The 20,147-nt window shown below is 35.8% G+C and overlaps 1 protein-coding gene across 2 annotated transcripts in view; it reads right to left on the bottom strand.

Moving 5' to 3' along the window:
* The window catches only part of ORC5 (origin recognition complex subunit 5), a 78,614-nt gene that overhangs the window by 31,583 nt on the left and 26,884 nt on the right, over positions 1–20,147 (bottom strand). For both annotated transcript variants that reach the window (XM_049641334.1, XM_049641335.1), the window contains exons 7-12: positions 15,483–15,531; positions 15,304–15,394; positions 11,326–11,378; positions 9,856–9,968; positions 8,686–8,733; positions 1,862–1,972 (exon numbers count right to left, since the gene is read on the bottom strand). In XM_049641334.1, coding sequence (XP_049497291.1) covers positions 1,862–1,972; positions 8,686–8,733; positions 9,856–9,968; positions 11,326–11,378; positions 15,304–15,394; positions 15,483–15,531 — 465 coding nt within the window. The remainder of the gene's footprint in view (positions 1–1,861; positions 1,973–8,685; positions 8,734–9,855; positions 9,969–11,325; positions 11,379–15,303; positions 15,395–15,482; positions 15,532–20,147) is intronic.

Here is a 20,147-nt window from a genome sequence, read left to right as displayed (position 1 = left end):
ATTTAACCTCTCTAAGGCTCAATTCCTTATAAAAAGTTCATAATACCTGTTTTCTGTTTCAGTTATTGCAAGAGCAGAAACAAAACATAAATGTCATGTAGTGTATGTAGAAAGCTATTAACAAAATGCAAAGTCTGATTAAAAAGTAATTTCAGGGGTGCCTGGGTGGCTCAGTCGGTTAGGTGTCCGACTTCGGCTCAGGTCATGATCTCATGTTTCGTGAGTTCGAGCCCCACATCAGGCTCTGTGCTGACAGCTCAGAGCCTTGGGCCTGCTTCAAATTCTGTGTCTCCCTCTGTCTCCCTCTCCACTGCTTGTGCTCTGTCTCTCTCAAGAATAAATAAACATTAAAAAAAAGTTTAAAAAGTAATTTCAGGCAAAGTTTTTTAAAAATATATATGAAAAAAAATCCCTGTAATACAGATTAAAACTGAATTAGATTTTTAAAATTAACAGCATTAAGGCTACCAATCTAGCTAAGCTATTATTTACATAGCCTAATAACCAACTAGAATACCTTTCTTCAAGGACACAATAAATGTAGATAAGAATTTTCTATAAATTCTGACATACAAAAATTATCTAACTTCAGGGTGCAGAATGTCGAGAACATATCTGTTTTTGGTTCTCAAAGTCTTCTTTAAATGAAAACTTAAAAGTTACCACCATCCGTAACATAAATGTTATTATGTTACATATTTTTCAACCTAAATATACATACATAAAACAAAATGCTCATTGCAAAATCTGAGGTGAGTGCTTTTCATTAATATTAGTCACATCATTCATTTATCTTTCTAGTCATTCATACCATGTGGTAAGAATTGTTTTTATGTGCCAATTAAGAAATCTATTGTGACCATATTTTTAATAGGTTTTTCTTAAAATGTCAACTGAAATAAAAACCTTAATGACTGTTTTGTTTAAAAAAAAAAAAGTCATATTTCATATTTTTATGCTACTGCTGCCATCTAGTGAAAATTCTGAGAACTTAACCATTCTGGGAAGTTATTTTTTTTTAAATCATACTGTGGGAGCACGTGGGTGGCTCAGCTCAGGTCACAATCTCATGGTTCATGAGATCGAGCCCCCACACCATGATCTGTGCTGAAACACCGAGCCTCCTGGGATTCTCTCTCTCCTCTCTCTGCCCACCCCTGCTCATGCTCGCACTCGTTCTCTCTCAAAATAAGCATTTTTTTTTAAATCATTCTGTCAATTTATAAGATATATATATGAGGAATAAGGATATCATAGATTACTTTCTTACAAATAAGTTTTTAAACATTTTGTCTTCATTAGATTATATTTCTACATTATAATTCTTCAATTTAATCATGAAGCCACTTATTTATTTAATCAGCAAGATAATTATAATCATTTAATTTAAAAATTCCTTTACTGAGGGGAGTCTGGGTGGCTCAGTCAGTTAAGCATTCAATTCTTGATTTCGGCTCAGGTTATGGTCTCCCGGTTCGTGAGTTCGAGCCCCACATCAGGGCTGTTAGCACAGAGCCTGCTTGAGATTCTCTTTTCCCAAACTCTCTGCCCCTCCCCCGCTTGCTATTTACTAAAAAATAAACACTAAAAAAATTCCTTTATTGAAAAAAGAAAACATCCAAAAATATCAAGTTGTTTTTGTCATCAAGTTATACCTATAAATAGAAGCATATTCAGGGATATCCTCAAAGATGCTGTATTTGGAATTTTCAAGTACTTACCAAGAACAAAGTTCATTCCACAGTTAAAACGGTAACATATCCTGACTAAAAATCTAAATGCTTGGAACTATACCAACTATACTACCAGAAGAATTCCATAAAAATAAAGATGACAGATAATAACCTATCAGTAAGCTTACCTGGGAAAAGATGTTTGCTGTTGGAGCAACCCTGCTATCCACGATACTATACAATATTGCTAATAACCTGTCAAGTGGAAATGGTTTTGGACCGAGAAGATGATTGCTTGTCTGTAACAACAAAAGAACACGGATTTTATTTTTACAGCAGTACACTTTCTGTACTACAAATTCCTTGTAACAAAACATGTATATTGTTCCCCAAAGACCCTAACAATTCTAACTTCCAGTCTCTACCTTAAAACCTTAGCTGATATGATCATGAATTTTTTGAACATTTCCTTCAAGTTTTTCTGACTTAACATAAACAGATATTAAAACAACTGACAATTCATTCATCTCAGTCCTGAACATCCTGAATATCACACCTATTTTGCTGCTGTAATTAGATGTTCAGTGAGTTAGCCAAGTCATTTGTCAAAACAGTGCATATCCAAAACCAGGGTCTAGGTCCTAACTCCTAGATAGAACTTACTCCTTACTACTCACTATTCACTCTTCTGTGTTCCATCACCAGGAAAATACATTTGTTCCACATTAGTAATTCTAAAAAGATCCGTTATAGTAAATACTAGCTTAGAAAACTTATAAAATATTTTGTAATTTGTGAATACGCTGTCAGCCTGAAACACAAAATTTAAAAACTGAAAAATTATAAAACGTTCATACTTGTGTACAAAGTCACATGATACAATTACTTGTTATTAGAAAACTGAAGTGCTCAGGGCACCTGGGTGGCTCAGTTGGTTGAGAGTCTGACTTTGGCTCAAGGTCATGATCTCCTGGTTCACAAGTTCAAGCTCCACATAGGGTTCTGTGCTAAAAGCTCAGAGCCTGGAACCTACTTCGGATTCTGTGTCTTCCTCTCTCTCTGCCCCTCCCCCGCTCATTCTCTCTCTCTCTCTCTCTCTCTCTCTCTCTCTCTCTCTCTCCCCCCCCCCCCCCCAAATAAACATGAAAAAAAAAGAAAACCGAAGTACTCAAGGTCCACTCGGTAAGATAATTTTAGTAGCACTGTTAGAATTTAAGTTCTCTATATTAAGCAATGGCAAATAAATGGAAATCTTCACTTACATGCAAGAGAATAACTATTTCTTTAAAGAAGAAAAAAGAAGAATGTCTAAAGAAAAATGCCTACACAGAATTACAAAACGTTTACCTCAGCTATTTATATCTAAAAAATAGTTCAGAAATCATTTTCCAGGTCTTAAACTTTATATCCTTTCTCATCAAACACTTCAAACCCTTAGAAAAAATACAGAGGCTGATATAACAAATAACAATGTACCCAGTACCCAATTTTATCAAACCCTGACATTATGCAGTATGTGCAAAGAAATAAAACATCAGATCACATTATAGATAAATTGAAGCTCCCTTACACCCCTCTCACATCTCATTTTCTCCCTAGAAGGAGCCACTATCCAGAATTTGTTTTTACCACTTTCATTACAGGTTTTATACCAGTACTACATATGTATTCATAAATAATAATATATAGCATTATCTGCAACATCTAATCTCATATAAATGATACTATTTTGGACTATCACTCTGCCATGTTGCTTTTTTCCTTCAACATGTTTTTGAGATTTATCCATACTGATACATGCATCTCCAATCCCATAAAAAAATTGTTTTAATGTTTATTTATTTTTGAGAAAGAGAGAGAGAGCACGAGCAGTCAAGGGGCCAAGAGAGAGGGAGACACAGAATATGAAGCAGGCTCTAGGCTCTGAGCTATTAGCAGAGCCCAACGCAGGGCTCGAACTCACGAACTGGGAGATCATGACCTGAGCCAAACTCAGACGCTCAACCAACTGAGCCACCCAGGCGCCCTACTTTAATCCCATTTACAAACTGCCCTACAGAATGCCATCAGTATCTACTTCTAAAAATTCATCACTATCATTCATCACAAATGATACTGTGATGGACAATCCTGTACATTTCCCCTTGTGTACATGTGTGAGTTTCGCTAAATGGGATTGCTAAGTTAAAGGAGAGGGCACAGACAATGCTGTGTGCTCACCCACACTTTGTTCTTGGGCACATGGGAAGACTACATTTCTCAGTATCTCCTGCAGTTGGATGAATACATGTGACTGTGATGTAACCTACTTCCAAATCTGGCCTTTCAAACCTTTAATCTTCTTTTAATCCTTTAATCTTCTTACCCTTCAGTGGCAACTTTGGAAATCACCATGTTTCACTTGGCATCACTATAAAACAGGGCCACCCAACTCATACTCAGTTGTGTCATGAACAACATATAAACCTTTGTTATGTGAAGTCAACTGAGGGTTTGGAGATTTGTTTTTGTACAACAGCATACCCTGGTCTATCCTGACAAATATAAAGTACATTCACGTATTAACTTTAATTATCGCCAACCTACAGAATATGCAGGCTCATATTCTTCTACATTACCAGCAACATTTGAAAGCATCACTTTTTTTTTTTTTTTAGTTTTGCCAATCCGAGAACATGAAACATCAGCTATGGTTTACAGTCTCATCTCTCTCACTAGTGAATGAGACTGATAATCATGTCAGGTTTGTTAGACATTCAAGTTCCTTTTTGTATCATTTACCCACTTATCAATTGGATTTTTGCCTTTTTCTTACGGGTTTGTATAGTAAGTCTTTAAAAAAACCTAGATACTAATCATTTGTCAGTTGTATGACAGTGGTTAACATGGTAGGCTTTGGAGTCAGAAAGTCCTGGAAGCGCATGCTAGTTCTACCACTTAACTACATAACTTTGTGCCAGTTATTGAATTAATTTTTCTTTAATAGTTACTCAGTTTCCTCACCTAGAAAATGAAGACAATCACAGTAACCACATGCAACAAGTCACTCTGAGAACTAAAATAAGATCAAACACAGAGCTTCACAGTATTTGGCTTATAAATGCTCAACAGCTTTTAATATAATCATCATGATATAGATATACTTGTTTCTATGTTCTTTTTCTTTTCTAGATAACTGCCCTGAAAACAGGAAATGTTTTATTCACCTTTTTATCCCTAGCACTTGGGATCGTTAAATAAATGAACAGATAAATGGACAATGAATAAATAAATGAAATGATGTTCAAGGAAAGAAAGAAAAAAATTAAGGTAAATGCTGAGATATCTAAATGGAATTGGTGTCTCTGTCCTCATTAACACTTAGAAATGACTTGAGGTTAGTTCCTAAATTCCAGAAGTGTTAGAATCACGTGGGAGGCAATTCGGCCTAAGAATCGCATTATGAAAACCTACTTCTCTGATTTTCACTTTTTAAATTTTCTGATTAGAAAACACATATCCAATTTAAAATTAAAGTGTTCTAGTGGCATGCAAGCCATATAATTTATCTTCCTCACTGAGCTGGTTTTGTGTGCTATAAATGCAAGGTGGCTTCCTATCTAGAGGGGAAGACGAAGTCTGAGAAATGCCTATAAATTCACTATAAAGCTCAAGAAGGAAGGCCTGTAAGAACAGAAAAATCAAACAAGGAAATCAAATCAATTTTTGAGGCGTTAAATGGCATCAAATTTGGTGTCAAGTTACATAAAGAAAAGTAGAGACAGAAAGTCAGGGTTATGGATATCTATACCAGAAAAATTAAAACTAGAAACAATTCAAAGAAGAGGAATGGGACTATGGATGAGGAGAGCGGAAAAACCGTTGCTTTTCTGTGTAAACCAACTGGCAAGTAATCTGATATCACGTGTATGCATTAGTTGAATTAAAAACTAAAATCTTAAAAAACCAGTGTCAACTGAGTATACACAGAAAGAATTACACAATTGAAGATCTGTAATATTTTCACAACAACTGTTACAATAATTATTCACGTGGTTTGCTTTTTAAGGTTTGATGCCCTGATTAGATTGAGAGCTTCAGGAGGGCACAGACAATGGCTGTTCTGCTCTCCGCAATATCCATAGCATCCAGCAGAGTGCTCGGCATAAAATAAGCATTCAATCAAGATTTCAGGAGGAGAGGGAACAAAAATATAAACTAAAAACTGTACAGTTTCAGTTAAGCTCAGATTTTTAAAACGACATGAACCAAAGACAAAAGAGGCTATTATAAAATTCAAGTCAGTAAGAAGAACTAGAGTTCAGGGGTGCCTAAGGGGCTCAGTCAGTTGAGCATCTGATTCTTGATTTCGGCTCAGGTCATGATCTCATGGTTCGTGGGTTCAGGCCCTGTGTTGGGCTCTGTGCTGATGGTATGGAGCCTGCTTGGGATTCTCTCTCTCTCCCCCCCTCTCTCTGCCCCTCCCCCACTCGTGCTCACTTGCTCACTCTCTCTCAGAAGAAATAAATGGAGGAGGAGGAGCAGGAGGTGGAAGAGGAAGAGGAAAACAACAACAACAACTACTACTGCTAGAACTAGAGTTCCTTTATAGCTAGAGACATTTTCAGGAGGTCTCTGCTCACACAGTTCCCTCCGTCAAGACTGTCCTTCTCACGGACTTGCACAAATCCACTCATTCCACAGGGGCGGTCTGAGTGCTAGCTCTTCACAGTCCTCACTGATGACCAGCACGCACACATCTTCCACCTCAAAATTTTTAAATGGTTTTCTAAGTCTAAAGAATAGGCCTAAAATTCTCAGTCTTGTATTCATTCTTCAATTTTCTTCATTTGTAAACACCCAGCAAATAACCACCAAGTCCTGAGATACAGAAATGAAGAGCTAAGATTCCTTCCCTTAAGCTTAAGGAACTGGTGACTGACAAAATTCCTCCATAATCTGGCCTCAAATGACTTGTCTGAAATTCACTGGACACTTCAGCCAATTACATTTCATTATTTCTTTTATACCCTACATTTTTTACCTCTGCTTCTTCGCTCCAATCATTTCCTCAAGTGGCATGGCCTCCTCTCCCATCTTTGCACATCCAATCCTCACCATTCTTGAGCACCCATTCATATGTAAGGCCTACCACAAATCCTTCCCTGACCACCCCAGCTGTAAGTACTCTCTCCTATCAATCCTTTATGACCTAAAGTAACCACACACATAAGAAAGAGGGTACAAAATCAACAATATGCCTATAGTGGAAAACCCAATCAGAGATGTCTCAGTGAAGAGGCAATACCAGAAGAATTTTTCCGTGCCAAGCAAATGTATTCAGTAAGGAAATTTCCCTGTCAAACTCTGACTCTGTGTGAAGAGAGGAAAAAAGTCTTCTCTGAGATTTCAACTAGAAAGTAGGGCTTAATGCTGATGGGGGGGTGGGAGTATAAATCACAGTATCTCTGCAGTCTGAAATCCCACCCACAAGGCTAAGAACTGAATTTCAAATGATCACAGGTTACTGGTGCTCTTAAATGCCTGCACAGAAGTAAATGTAACACCTTTCTAAAGAGCACACTTCAGGCTTCAAAAATTCCAAATGACCAAGTTTGGTCAACAATTAAAAATAATAAAATATTCAGGAACAAGGCATTTTGTCAGCAAAAATAGAAAATGGAAAATTAGTAGACCAATAAGGTCTTCTAATACTGGAATATAAGGAGAACATAAAATATATTTATGTTAAAGAAAAATACGACTAGGAAAAATATAAAAGTCATCAGACTTGAAATAAACCAATGAAACATCTAAGAATTATAAATAAAATTACTGGAGTCACAAAGATGATGTAAACAAAATAGACAAAGCCAAAGAGAGAGTCAGAACACAGAACTGAAGAGATCACCCAGAGCACAGCACACAGAGACCAAAGGTAATGAAGAATGAGAACGACTGAAGAAACAAAGAGGACACAGTGGGAAGGTCTAACCTACATCTAATCAGTGCCTCAGGAAGACATGTTAGAGAGAAAGACAACAAGGCACTATTTGAAGAGTTAATTCATCAGAACTGAATAAAGGTATCATTATTCAAATTCAGGAAAGAAAACAAATCCCAAGTAAAAACTTCAATCCCAGATTGACCACAGTGAAACAGAAAAAAAAAACAAAAGCAAAAAACCAAAAAACACTACAGTTAAAGAAGAGACTTATAAGCAGCCAGAGAAAAACACAGATATCAACAAAGGAATAACAGACTAACAGTGTATTTTTCAGCAGCAACAATAAAGCCAGAAGACAGCAAAATGATGTCCTCAAAGTCCTGAGAAAACACTATCAATTTAGGAGGTTGAGGAAAACTGCTTGTGAGAATGGGAGTGAGAAACAAAACTCACAGCTTCTGTGGTACAAAGTTTACAGGTCGAACTTCATCTTTTGCCAAGAAAAGCAGCAGTGGTTTAAATGTACAGAGAGTGGAACAAGTGATCTGAGCAGGCCCAATGCTCCTTCCGCCAACTTCGATCTGGTCCCACACCCCTCCCTTCAAGGTGCTCAGAGCCTCTAATTCCTAAACTGTTCCAGACTCCTTGGTCAAATCTGCTTGCTTCGGGCTTAGGTGGCAGCCTTGTCTGGAGGCTTAGTCACCTGTGCGTGTACCTATAACACAGTTCCAAACCGTGCAGGTCTCACATTTACTCTTTATCTGTTCATTCACCTTCTGTATTTCTTTAATGTTGTTCTTGTGGGTGTGTCAAAGGGGAAAAGAGGAAAACCAACTGTGTTTAGTTAAAAATTCCAGGATAATCTTCTCATCTATGAATTCTCTAAAAGAACTTGTCAACACACTTTTGTCTCTAGTATCAGCTCACTGGAATATGCCTTTGTCACTATGTTCAATATAACAAAATATGGAACCTTATCAATAAATAACTTCTTACATCCAAATGACTACTAAAAGCACACATTCACTTCCTATCGTATCCTGAATTCATGAGTTCTTTCTAACAGAGATGTTAAAATGTAAATACCTTTTCATGTTTCTTTAGGAAGTTGGTTTTCTTGATTTTCCCATGATGCTGCAATTAAGGAAAATAACTGTTAAGATAGAAAAAAAGGTAATACTCCATAAAAACAGAAAACGTAATGGAAAACATGGTACTAATTTTGTTATCTTAGACTTTCTTATTTATTACCACCTAAAATAACATATTTTAGGCTGCTCTGACTTAGGTTTAGATTGTATATGAGATTACTTATGCATGTAAAGAAATAAGGTGTTAAAATAAAATAGTGATACTTCCTAAAACTACTTAATATTTTGACTTAGTACAGCATTATTTGTTTCTATAAAAAAAAAAAAACTTCCAAAGATAAATGGGTTTTTATTCATCCCTTAAGGCAGGCTACTAATTCGCATAAGAAACACTGATTGAGAACATTTAGGCAGGCACTTGGGATTTAGTAGTGGGAAAAAAAGATGTGTTCTTTGCTTTCATGAAACTAAAAACTAGTAGGGAGATAAACAAAACAACAAATAAAAACTTATTATAAACACATTGAATAATAAATCAAATTGCATACATGTTTTCAAAAAGAAAACAATTCCAAAATGGAATTTCTCCAACTAATGTACATGCAGAAGGGGCTTCTGAATGTTCTGTATATCAATGTACAGAGTAGATGGCACCCTTAAAACTATTCCCATCTCTCATACTTTAAACAAAACCTTATTTATGTATATATTTTTTAAACCTAGAGTTATTACCTAAGGTATATGTGAACTCTTCTGTGAAACTACCTATTTTTCCCATTCAGATTATGACCTTAATTTAAAGCCTTTAAAGAATATGTCCTAAATATATATTTAGCAATCTCTTTTTTTTTCTCTTTCTTTTAGAGAGAGAGAGAGAGAGAAAGAGAGCACGAGCGGGGGAGAGAGGCAAAGGGAGAGGAGGGAGAGAGAGAATCTCAAGTAGGCTCCACACTTAACCCAGTGTCCAATGTGGGGCTCGATCCCATGACCCTGGGATCATGACCTAAGCCAGAATCAAGACGTGGATGCTCAACTGACTATGCCACCAAGGCGCCCCACGTATTTAGCAATCTCTTATTCTAATCTCTACCCCTGAGAAATTTACAGGTGTTGAGAAATTTCAAAACATTCCTAAAATCTTCAGAAACAAAGAAATAATTATTACCTTAAGGAAGAACCTCTTGTCAGTTCTTGCTGGATTGTACGAAGCGAGGTATGCAGCAATGAGAATAAACTTGGAGTAATATGGAAGTTCCACATGAGTATATGCTGAGAGACCTACACAACGAAAAACTTTGATGAAGGCATTGAAGACGCTACCATTAAGTTTCTCTTATGTTTTCTCACTTACCTTTTGACTTCCATATATGGTATTCTCTTATAAAAATGACCTACTCCCTGTGTCAATATAATGATGATGGCAGCAGTGGTAGTGAATATCACTATTAGTCATATGCTTGCTCATTTCATTATTTTTGCTTAGCTCCTCCTATTCTGAACTCTAAATCCTATCCATGCAGCCCTTCAAAGCCACATTTTCCATTAAGCCTTTCCTGAAGCTCTCTTATCACACCAAAAGTAGAAAATCTGTCCCTACTATGAATTCCTACTTTGAGTATTTAACTCATGGCCCATGTAACTTTATACCTTGTATTAATAGTTAATTATACATAAATTATATCTCTTACCAAGCTATACTCTTTACTGAAGGAACTATATCTGTTTTTGTGGTACCCTTAAAGTATCCTGTACAAAGGAAAAAAAACTAAATGAACTGATAAATAAAACAAAGGAGCCAGTCAAATGGCATTCATTTGTACAGAAAAGGAAGGAATCTGCTGTTTACTGAATATCTAGTATGTGTCAGACACTGTGCTAGGTGCCTTACTTAGGTGTCTCTGAATCTTTGCAGTTACTTAAAGCTAGACATTCTTTGGATGAGGACACTGAGGTGGACTCAAGGTCGTAGAGTCAGGGAATAGTGCAGACCAATTACTACAGGTTTTCTAATGCCAGCATCTATTTCTTTCCATCGGAACACACAACTGGAAATCACTTGTATGGCATCTAGAGCATTTAGAAACCAAAACAGATAAAACAGAATTGCAACACCACTTAATTTTACACCGCTTCTCCAACCTTTAGCCAGTGATCTATTTTTTTTAATAAGAATTATTTTTGATACTCGCTTAATTTTTTTTAAGTAAAAGTTGTTCTATGGAGATAAATCCAAATTGATAGTTTCATTAAAGAAAAGAAAAGCAGAAAGCTTTTTAAACAGAACTGCATCCTCCAAACTGGGTCAACATAAAATTCATGAAGTACATATATACTGAGATAAGACTGTGTCATACAACTGAACAAAAGCATTTAAAGAAACTAAACTGCTTGATTTTTACAGGATGTAATCCAACATTTAGAAAAAAGAAACTGGTATTTGAATTATTTCCTCTCATTAATTGGAGCTTCAATTAAGAAAAAATCATTCATTAAAATATCACTGTAGTTTGTAAAGTCTTTTCTGTCACACTGTTTACTGACTGATGCTAAATTTAGTATTAACATCAGTATCTTAGTTACTAGTAATCAATTAAAGAAATGTCTCTGGTAACTGTCTCAACACTTCCTTGGATACCTTTCAGTTGTGCTGGATCTGTGTCATCTTTCTGTAGCTTTTCCCACTGTGAACTGAAAGAAGACAGAAGAGCAATAATGGTTTGAAAATATATGAAATCAATATACTGGACTTAAGACAGTCCTAGAAAAAACTAAAACTTTGATTTAAGAAAATAATCAATTTCCTTACAAATAACATATATATGCGATATATACCTGTCTCAACAAAATCATTGAGTGTGTATTAGAATATAACCTTACATAACAACACCCAGATGTTAGTTTTAATTTTTTTTTTTATTTTTTAAAGTTTATTTATTTATTTGCGGGGGGAGGGGGAGGGCAGGAGCAGAGAGAGGGAGAGAGAATCCCAAGCAGGCTCCACGCTGTCAGCACAGAACTGAACGCAGGGTTCGAACTCACAAACTGTGAGATCATGACCCGAGCTGAAATCAAGAGTCAGATGCTTAACCAACTGAGCTACCCAGGTGCCCCAATACTCAGATGTTAATTTTTAATCTCTTTTCCTGATCATAATTTTAGAGCTATCAGAAAGCACCAAAAAATAAATAACATCACCTATCCTTCAGTAAAACTCCCCACGTTTCAGTTAGAATATTAGATGCAACCGTTATACACTATTTCTAACTCCATAACAATCTCTTAAAATAAGTACCATTACAGCAGAAAATTGAGGCCCACAGGTTAAGTTGCCCAAGTATACCCAGCCAGTCAGTAATGGAGCTAAGACCTGATTCCTTGTAGAACGCGTGCAAAGTTCATGCCATCTCCACTGCCCCCTCTGACCTTACTTGCAATTAAAACTATTAAACAGTCTCAAATATTGTTAAAAATATGAAGTGAGAATATGACAAATCAAATTCATTAGGAAACACATTATGGTGCAGTAAAAAGACTGCCCTGGGAGACAGAAGTTTTAGCTGTATGACCTTGAATAAATTATTATACTTCTCACCAAAATATAAGGCAGTTAGATGCAATGATCTGTAAGGACCCTCTCAAACTCTCTAACTCAGCTTTTAAAATGCTAATATAAAAATAAATGCCAGATCAGAACTGAATATCCCACATCTGCAAGCAGAGCTGAAAATTACGGAGATACAGGCATACTTCATTTTATCATGCTTCACTTTACTGTGTTTTGCAGATAGTGCATTTTTTACAAGTTGAAAGCTTGTGGCAACTCTGCATCAAGCAAGTCTATCAGCACCAATTTTCTAACAGCAACCGCTCACTCCATGTCTCTGTGTCATATTTTGATAGTCCTCATACTATTTCAAATTTGTTCGTCACTATTTGTTATGATCTTTGATGCTACTGCTGTAACTGTTTTGGGGGTTCACAAACTGTGCCCATATAAGATGGGAAACTTAAACGCTCCACTGACTGGCCATTCCCTCATCTCTCCCTCTCCTTGGGCCTTCCTATTCCCTAAGACACAATAATACTGAAATTAGGCCAATTAATAACCCTACAATGGCCTCTGAGTGGTCAAGTGAAAGGAAAAGTCACATCTCTCACTTTAAATCAAAAGCCAGAAATGATTAAGCTCAGTGAGGAAGTCTTGTCAAAAGCCAAGGTAGGCTGAAAAAAGCCAGGCCTCTTGCACAAAATAGCCATGTTTTGAACACAAAGGAAAAGTTCTTAAAGGAAACTGAAACTGCTACTCCAGATAAGAAAGGAAAATAGCCTTATTGCTGTTATAGAGAACGTGTTAGCGGTCTGGGCAGAAGATCAAATCAGCCACAACACTCCCTTCAGCCAAAGCCTAATCCAGAGCAAGGCCCAACTCTCTTCAATTCTATGAAGGCTGAGAGAGGCGAGGAAGCTACAGAAGAAAAGTTTGAAGCTCTTGAAGTGGTTCAAGAGGTTTAAGGAAAGAAGCCGTCTCCATAACATAAAAGTGCAGGGTGAAGCAAAAGGTGCTGATGTAGAAGCTGGAGTAACTCTCCGGAAGATCTAGCTGAGATCATTAATGAAGGTGGCTACACTAAACAACAGATTTTCAGTGCAGGTGAAGCATTCCCCTGGAAGAAGATGCCATCTGGGACTTTCATAGCGAGAGAGCTGACTCTCTGGTTAGGGGCTAATGTAGCTGGCAATGCTCACTGACTATTCCAAAAATCCTAAGGCCCTTAAAAATTATGCTCAATCAACTCTGCCTGTGCTCTGTCAATGGAATAACAAAGCCTGGATAACAGCACATTTATTTACAGCATGGTTTACTGAGTATTTTAAGCCTACTGTTGAGATCTGCTCAGAAAAGATTCCTTTCAACATGTGACTGACTGCTCATTGACAAAATATCAACATGAACAGGAGTTTGGAAGAAGTTGATTCCAACCCTCATGGACGACTTTGAGGGGTTCAATACTTCAGTGGAAGAAATAACTGCAGACGGGGTGGAAATGGCACGAGAACTAGGATGTTAAGTGGAGCCTGAAGGCAGGGCTGCATGGTTGCAATCTCATGATGTAACTTTAACAGATGAGGAGTTGCTTCTGATACATGAGCAGAGAAAGTGGTTTCTTGAGATGGAATCTACTTCTGGTGAAGACACTAGGAAGATTTTTGAAATGACAACAAAGCATTTAGAATTTTACATAAACTTAGTTGAAGGCAACAACAGGGTTTAAGAGGACTGGCTCCAATTCTGAAAGTTCTACTGTGGGTAAAATGATACCAAACAACAGTCAACAAAATGCAGCAAATTTCACAGCTGTCTTAAGAAACTGCCACACCTATCCCACAGCAACCACCAATCAGCAGCCATCAACCTCAAGACCCTCCCTCCACCAGCAAAAACTTTATTTGCTCTCCTTATTGATCTTGTGCAGAAAACCGGATTTATGTGGCCATCACTGTCCTATGGGAAACTCTAAGTCCTTCCAGTATTACATAAAAATCATTCCAACAAGCATCCAAATTTTTCTATCTTTAAAAGAGCACATCACAAGCTTTTCTATTCTGGGACTTGTGAAAATCCTCATCAAATGTCATTTTTTTAATGTTTTATTTGAGAGACACAGCATTAGCAGGGGAGGGGCAGAGAGAGAGGGAGACACAGAATCTGAAGAAGGCTCCAGGTCCCAAGCTGTCAGTGGAGAGCCCAATACAGGGCTCAAACTCCAAAGTCAGATGCTTATTAACTGAGCCACCAGGTGCCCCTCAAATGACTTTTTACTGAAAAGAGGAATAACAGTATGTTTGTAATTTTTCTATTTATTCAGAAATGATTACATTTCTACCTGAATTACAGTTTAATCAGCTAATTAAATGAGCAAAGTTAGTAAAGAAAAGGAGTTACAGACCAAGATATTTTTGAGAGAAAAATGATAGCACTACTGACCAGAAAGTGAGAAAAGCACACAGTGCTGTTGATGTTTTTATACTACTATATTGCTTTGCAACTGAGGCTTAACCTATCATCTAATAAGGCACTTTATTATTCACAAATCATTTTCACACACATAATTTAAATCTTGTAAGGATTGTTAGAGGAGGAAACTGAGGCCTAGAGGGTTTTTAGGAGACTAAGACCACACAAGGCAGAAAATGGCTGAGATGGAAATCAAAACCCTGTTCCGCCACCTGCACTAAATGTCACCACATCTCCTGTTTCATTACTATGAAAGCCTAATAATAAATATAGACATGTGATTTAATTTATACATTGCTTTAATAATCAAATTTTCATTATACTATTCAAATATCTAACACAAATAAAAAACAAAGCTGAAGTTGATTTTCTTGTAGCTTTCCAGACTTAAAAAAATTACTAATTGTGAGACATATGCCTTGTTTCAAATTGTGTAACATACTGGTTAAAAATTTTTTTCCCCAAAATAAGAAGAAATGATTCAAAAGTCATGAATTTTTTCCTAATTGTGAAGCAGGTAAAGGAAAACACTGTAGTAGACAAAATATCTGAACTAAAGATATAGAAATATTATATACACATTAAATAGAAAATTACCTTGATATTTCCCGGAGATAAACAGTCTGCATGGCTTTCTTCAAATGAGGTTCAATATTTCTCCAGAGTTTGCGAGTATCACGTTCATTTGCTACCCCAAATGGGAGAAAATTACAAAAATTCAGATCTTACACAAATTCTTTCAAAACAAGTATTAATAAGTAAAATTACATAGTTACCTTCTCCTTTAACCACAGGCTCACAATATTTAGGAAAATTAAGTACTGCCTGTAAATAAAGGGGAAAAAAGAAAAAAGGCACTTATCCACCACAAATAGGAATTATCTTCCAAGTATAATTTTTATTAGAATTTAGGCTATTTTACTTCAATATAAGCACTCAAGTAAAATGTTTTATAGCTTATTATAATAATAAAACAGCAAATATCAAAAATGATAGTAAAACAACATGTAAAATACTCCTTAATTGGCTAAATACTGCCTAATGTATTAACCTCAAGATATAAAGTAATATAGCAAAACATAATTTGTAATTTTAGCACATTAATTATGCCACAAAGGACCCAATAAAATACCATGAGCCCAAAGAATTAACCTGTTATTTTCCAAGGTTTGAACATTCTGACACATCAAACATCATCTCGTTCAGTACAATTCAAAATTATGTGATTGGCAACACTACCTGAGACTATTATAAATTCAAATTCTTGGCACCATGCCAGGCATACTAGATCACAATCGCTAAGAATGACATCCAGGAATCCACGTTTTAACAATCACTCCAGGAATGCTATGTATTCCGAAGTTTGGAAAGCACTAATTAATCATTATTACTTAACAGTTTTCCATGAATCAACACTGGAATTCTACTGAGAGGTAGTTCAAGCAAACTGCTAAAAAAACATGCTGTTGCCATTTATTAATATTAATTTGATCAAAAATATTTCATATTAAAATGATTCAGTAATGAAGCCTGGAGAAAGATATACATAAATGCATTAACTATACAACCTCAAATTCAGAAGATAATAGAGAGCTAAGAACTGATCCTTGAAACAGTTTTTCCTATTTTACTCCACAAAGTGCAAATGTTTAGTGCAGAAAAATCTTCCAAATTCTGTTAATATGAAGCCAATAGAGAGGCCAACTCACTTAACTTAGTTCCAGGTTTTCAGATCTAAACACTGCTTAATAACACTGATAGGTCATAATGTTAGTAGTAACCGGTAAACAATTTGGCTGCTTTTTTTTCTTGGCCAAAACATTAAAATATAGACTTAATCATTTACAAATGGTGGTAAAAAGGTAATAAAGATAATTTTAGGAGACTATTTTCCAGTTTTACATTAGTAAGTCAGTACTTTCCCCATGTCATTCCATAAGAACTTATTGAATATATAAAACTATATGATTATAATGGTACAATTTAACTGTCCAAATACAATCTCTATATTTAAGTAAGTCTACAAATCCTAGTCCACACTAACATGGAGTTTCACAAACAAAATCATCTGTTCAAATACAAAATACTTTTTACAACTTTCACTATTAACATTCAAATGTGCTCTCCAATGTTATACCCATTTCTCCTATATTAATCCTCAAATGTAAGTAATTACAGGTCTCAGTATTATCTAGATCAATATCTACCTTCACTTCCACTGGTATTTTAAACTGCCCTCCCAACCACCCAGAGAAACGGAAATAAAAAGGCTGCTAATAAAATCACAGAAATTATTCCAAAGCCCAAACAGAAATAATTTTTAGATGATTTTTTGATATAATAAATTTTTACTCCCACTGAACATTCCCATTTTTATCTCCCCATTATTCCTTAACTTTTAAGCATATATTTTACTCTTAACTGGTTGCATTAATGAAAAGAGTGGGGGATAATTTTATTAAGAAATGACAGTGTGCTCAGCAAATATTTATGCTCATAATTGTGACAGGAGAAACAAAATTATCAAGAGTTAGTTATGGCCACCTGTTATCTCACTTACTCCTGACAACTGCACATTTATAATATCCACTTGTCAACCCAGAAAGCAAAATATAATCTGCCTACAGGCACACACAGACTCCACTGCCTGAATTTATGATCATGGATTTGTGAGATGTTCTGGTAACTTACTTCTAAACCAATAAAGGCACAATGTTATCAAAGCCTGATTCAGGTGAAACCGAGAGACTATTTCCCTTATATTGCAGAAAAAAACTTGCATTACTTTAAGAGGCAAAATAATCTATTATGCATAATGACTAGATTGCCATAAGACAGAGATAGGCAATTTAGAAAACTTCAAACTCTCCCTCAGTGAGATTTTCAGCAAAATTCCATTACTGCATTTGAAATTACTTGTTAGAAAATGATCTGATACATGTATATTGTAGTAAAAAAAATTCTAAGACAGCCCAAGACTGCCAGCCCCTCATATACACACACACATACACACACACCTTCTTTCAGTTATTCAATCAAATGCTATCTTAGGTACTGCTGTGAAAGAATTTTGTAGATGCAATTAAAGTCCCAAAGACTGTACTATTTATGGGAGAGTTAAAATAAAGAGATAATCAGATGAGTCTGACCTAATCACAAAAGCTCTTCAAAAACGGAAAGTGTTCTCTAGCCAGTCACAGAAGTCAGAGATTGGGTGTCTAAGAGTCAACACACCCTTGCGAGCTGGTGGATGGAAAGGCATGTGGTAAAGAATACAGGTGCTCTCTAGGAAGTCTGAGACTTGGCTGACAGATAGCAAGACAGTTCTGGACCTCATTCTTAGAGCCCAAAAGAAGTGAATTCTGTCAAGTCCGAATGAACTTAGAAGCTATTTTCCCCAAAACCTCAAGCTAAGGATACAGTTAGCCAAAACTTTAATTTCATCTGTGATATCCTGATCAGAGAAGCCAGCAATAATGCCCGGATTCCTGACCTAGAGAACTATGAGCTAATAAATGTCTACTGCTTTAAGCCACTAAATTTGCAATAATTTGTTACGCAGCAATAGAACACTAATACACATGTTGAAGTATAAATGTAAAAAATATTCTAATATCCCAAGGGCAAGTAGAAATAATGTCTGAACTCTTCTGCCTTTTTTATAAATACCCACATTTTATCTCTGAAACATTAAACGGAATGAAAATCAGAACTGAGAAAATTTGTATTAACATTAATTCAATCAGGCAACGAGGTGTCACGGTGTGTCAGGTTTTACTATTTTAAGTGCTCTACATCCTCTATACGATCATTCACTTAATCCTCTGAATGATCCTATGAGGTAGACATTATTTTTATCATCCCCATCTTACAGAGAAGTTAAAGTATGCTTCCAATCTCTGATTTCCCCTTCTTTGATCAACCATGGAAAACTCTCTGCTTTAAAGGGCTCATGTGATTAGGTGATACCTACGTTGGTAATCACACTATCTTAACATATGATAATCTGAAGCCAGACAGATATGAAAAAATGATTAAGTTGAAATTCTGATGAGAAACAAGATATTTACAAGGTTTTATAGTACCTCCCCACAAAACACATATTACAAAGGAAAAAAAAAAAACCTCTTAATCAAATCATCAAAGTGAACATTATCAGTGATGAAATAACATGAAATCCTGTAATACCTCATAGGATGTAATGTGAACGAAACATCATTTCTGTGATATTCCTGTCAGATGCATAACCTGAATCTGATCATAAGCAAACATTAGACAAATCCAAACTGAAGGTGATTCTACAAAACTGTTCTATAATCTTCAAAGGTCTCAAGGCCATGAAAGTCAAAGACTAAAGAACTGTTCCAGATGAATGTTCAAGAAATTTAACAATTTCTTGTTAATTAAATGCAATATATGATTCTGAACTGGATTCTTTTGCTCTGAAGCACATTATTGTGACAACTGTCAAATCCTCACTAGTGTCTAAGGATTGGGTTGTAGCAACGAGTCCATTTTCTCATTTTGATAGTTGTACTGTACTTACGTGGAAGAATGTTTTTCTAGGATATGCACACTAAAGTATTTGAGGTGATGGGCATCAGGTCACAAACTTAATCTCAGATGATTGGGAAAAAGGAGGAAAAGCTCTTTTTACTGTACTTGTAATTTTTCTGTAAATTAGAAATCGCTCTTAAATAAATTTTGAAACTATCCAATATTTTCATTATCTTGTAAATAGTCTAATAAAATAATGAGAGCAAGCTATTAACATGCCAGTGCCACTGAATATGGTTTTGATATAAAAATAATTCTCAATTATTCAAGGCCAAAAATAAAGGTACCCTATAAAGGTCCAACTGGGAAAACTAGCTAAATACCACTTCTTGCAGTCTAGAGACGATTACGGGACTACTCAAAATATTCCAGTTTCATTTAACATAGATGAATATCTCAAAATGTTGAGCAAATGTAGACAGATTAAAAAAGAATGCATACTGTATGTTTCCATTTAGATGAAGTTCCACAACAGGCAAAACTAACCTTTAATGTTAGAAGCAAAGATAGTGATTATCTCTGGGGAAGGAAGAAGAGGTGAGATTGGGAGGAAGCATGAAGTGGGCTCCTTGGATGTTGGTAGTTTTCTACTTTTTGACTTGGTTTTATTTACACATGTGTTTTCATTTTGTGATAATTCACTGAGATACATAGGTATGGTTTCTGTGCTTTTCTATACCTATGTTACACTTTCATCAAAAAGTTGAGAAAATACAAAAGAAAAACAAACCTAACTAGGTTAGTTCTCCTAATTAAAGACTCTGCCTCCCCCTTCAGTATTTTTAACCAAAGAATAGCTCTTCTCTATGTCGAAGACATCCTCATTCATAAATCAATCAGTATAAAAATATAAAAAAATGGTGAAGGGCACCCACTACCCCTGC

Source organism: Panthera uncia, chromosome A2 (assembly GCF_023721935.1).
Source record: "Panthera uncia isolate 11264 chromosome A2, Puncia_PCG_1.0, whole genome shotgun sequence".
Taxonomy (NCBI): domain Eukaryota; kingdom Metazoa; phylum Chordata; class Mammalia; order Carnivora; family Felidae; genus Panthera; species Panthera uncia.
This window is presented reverse-complemented; position numbering and strand designations above follow the sequence as displayed.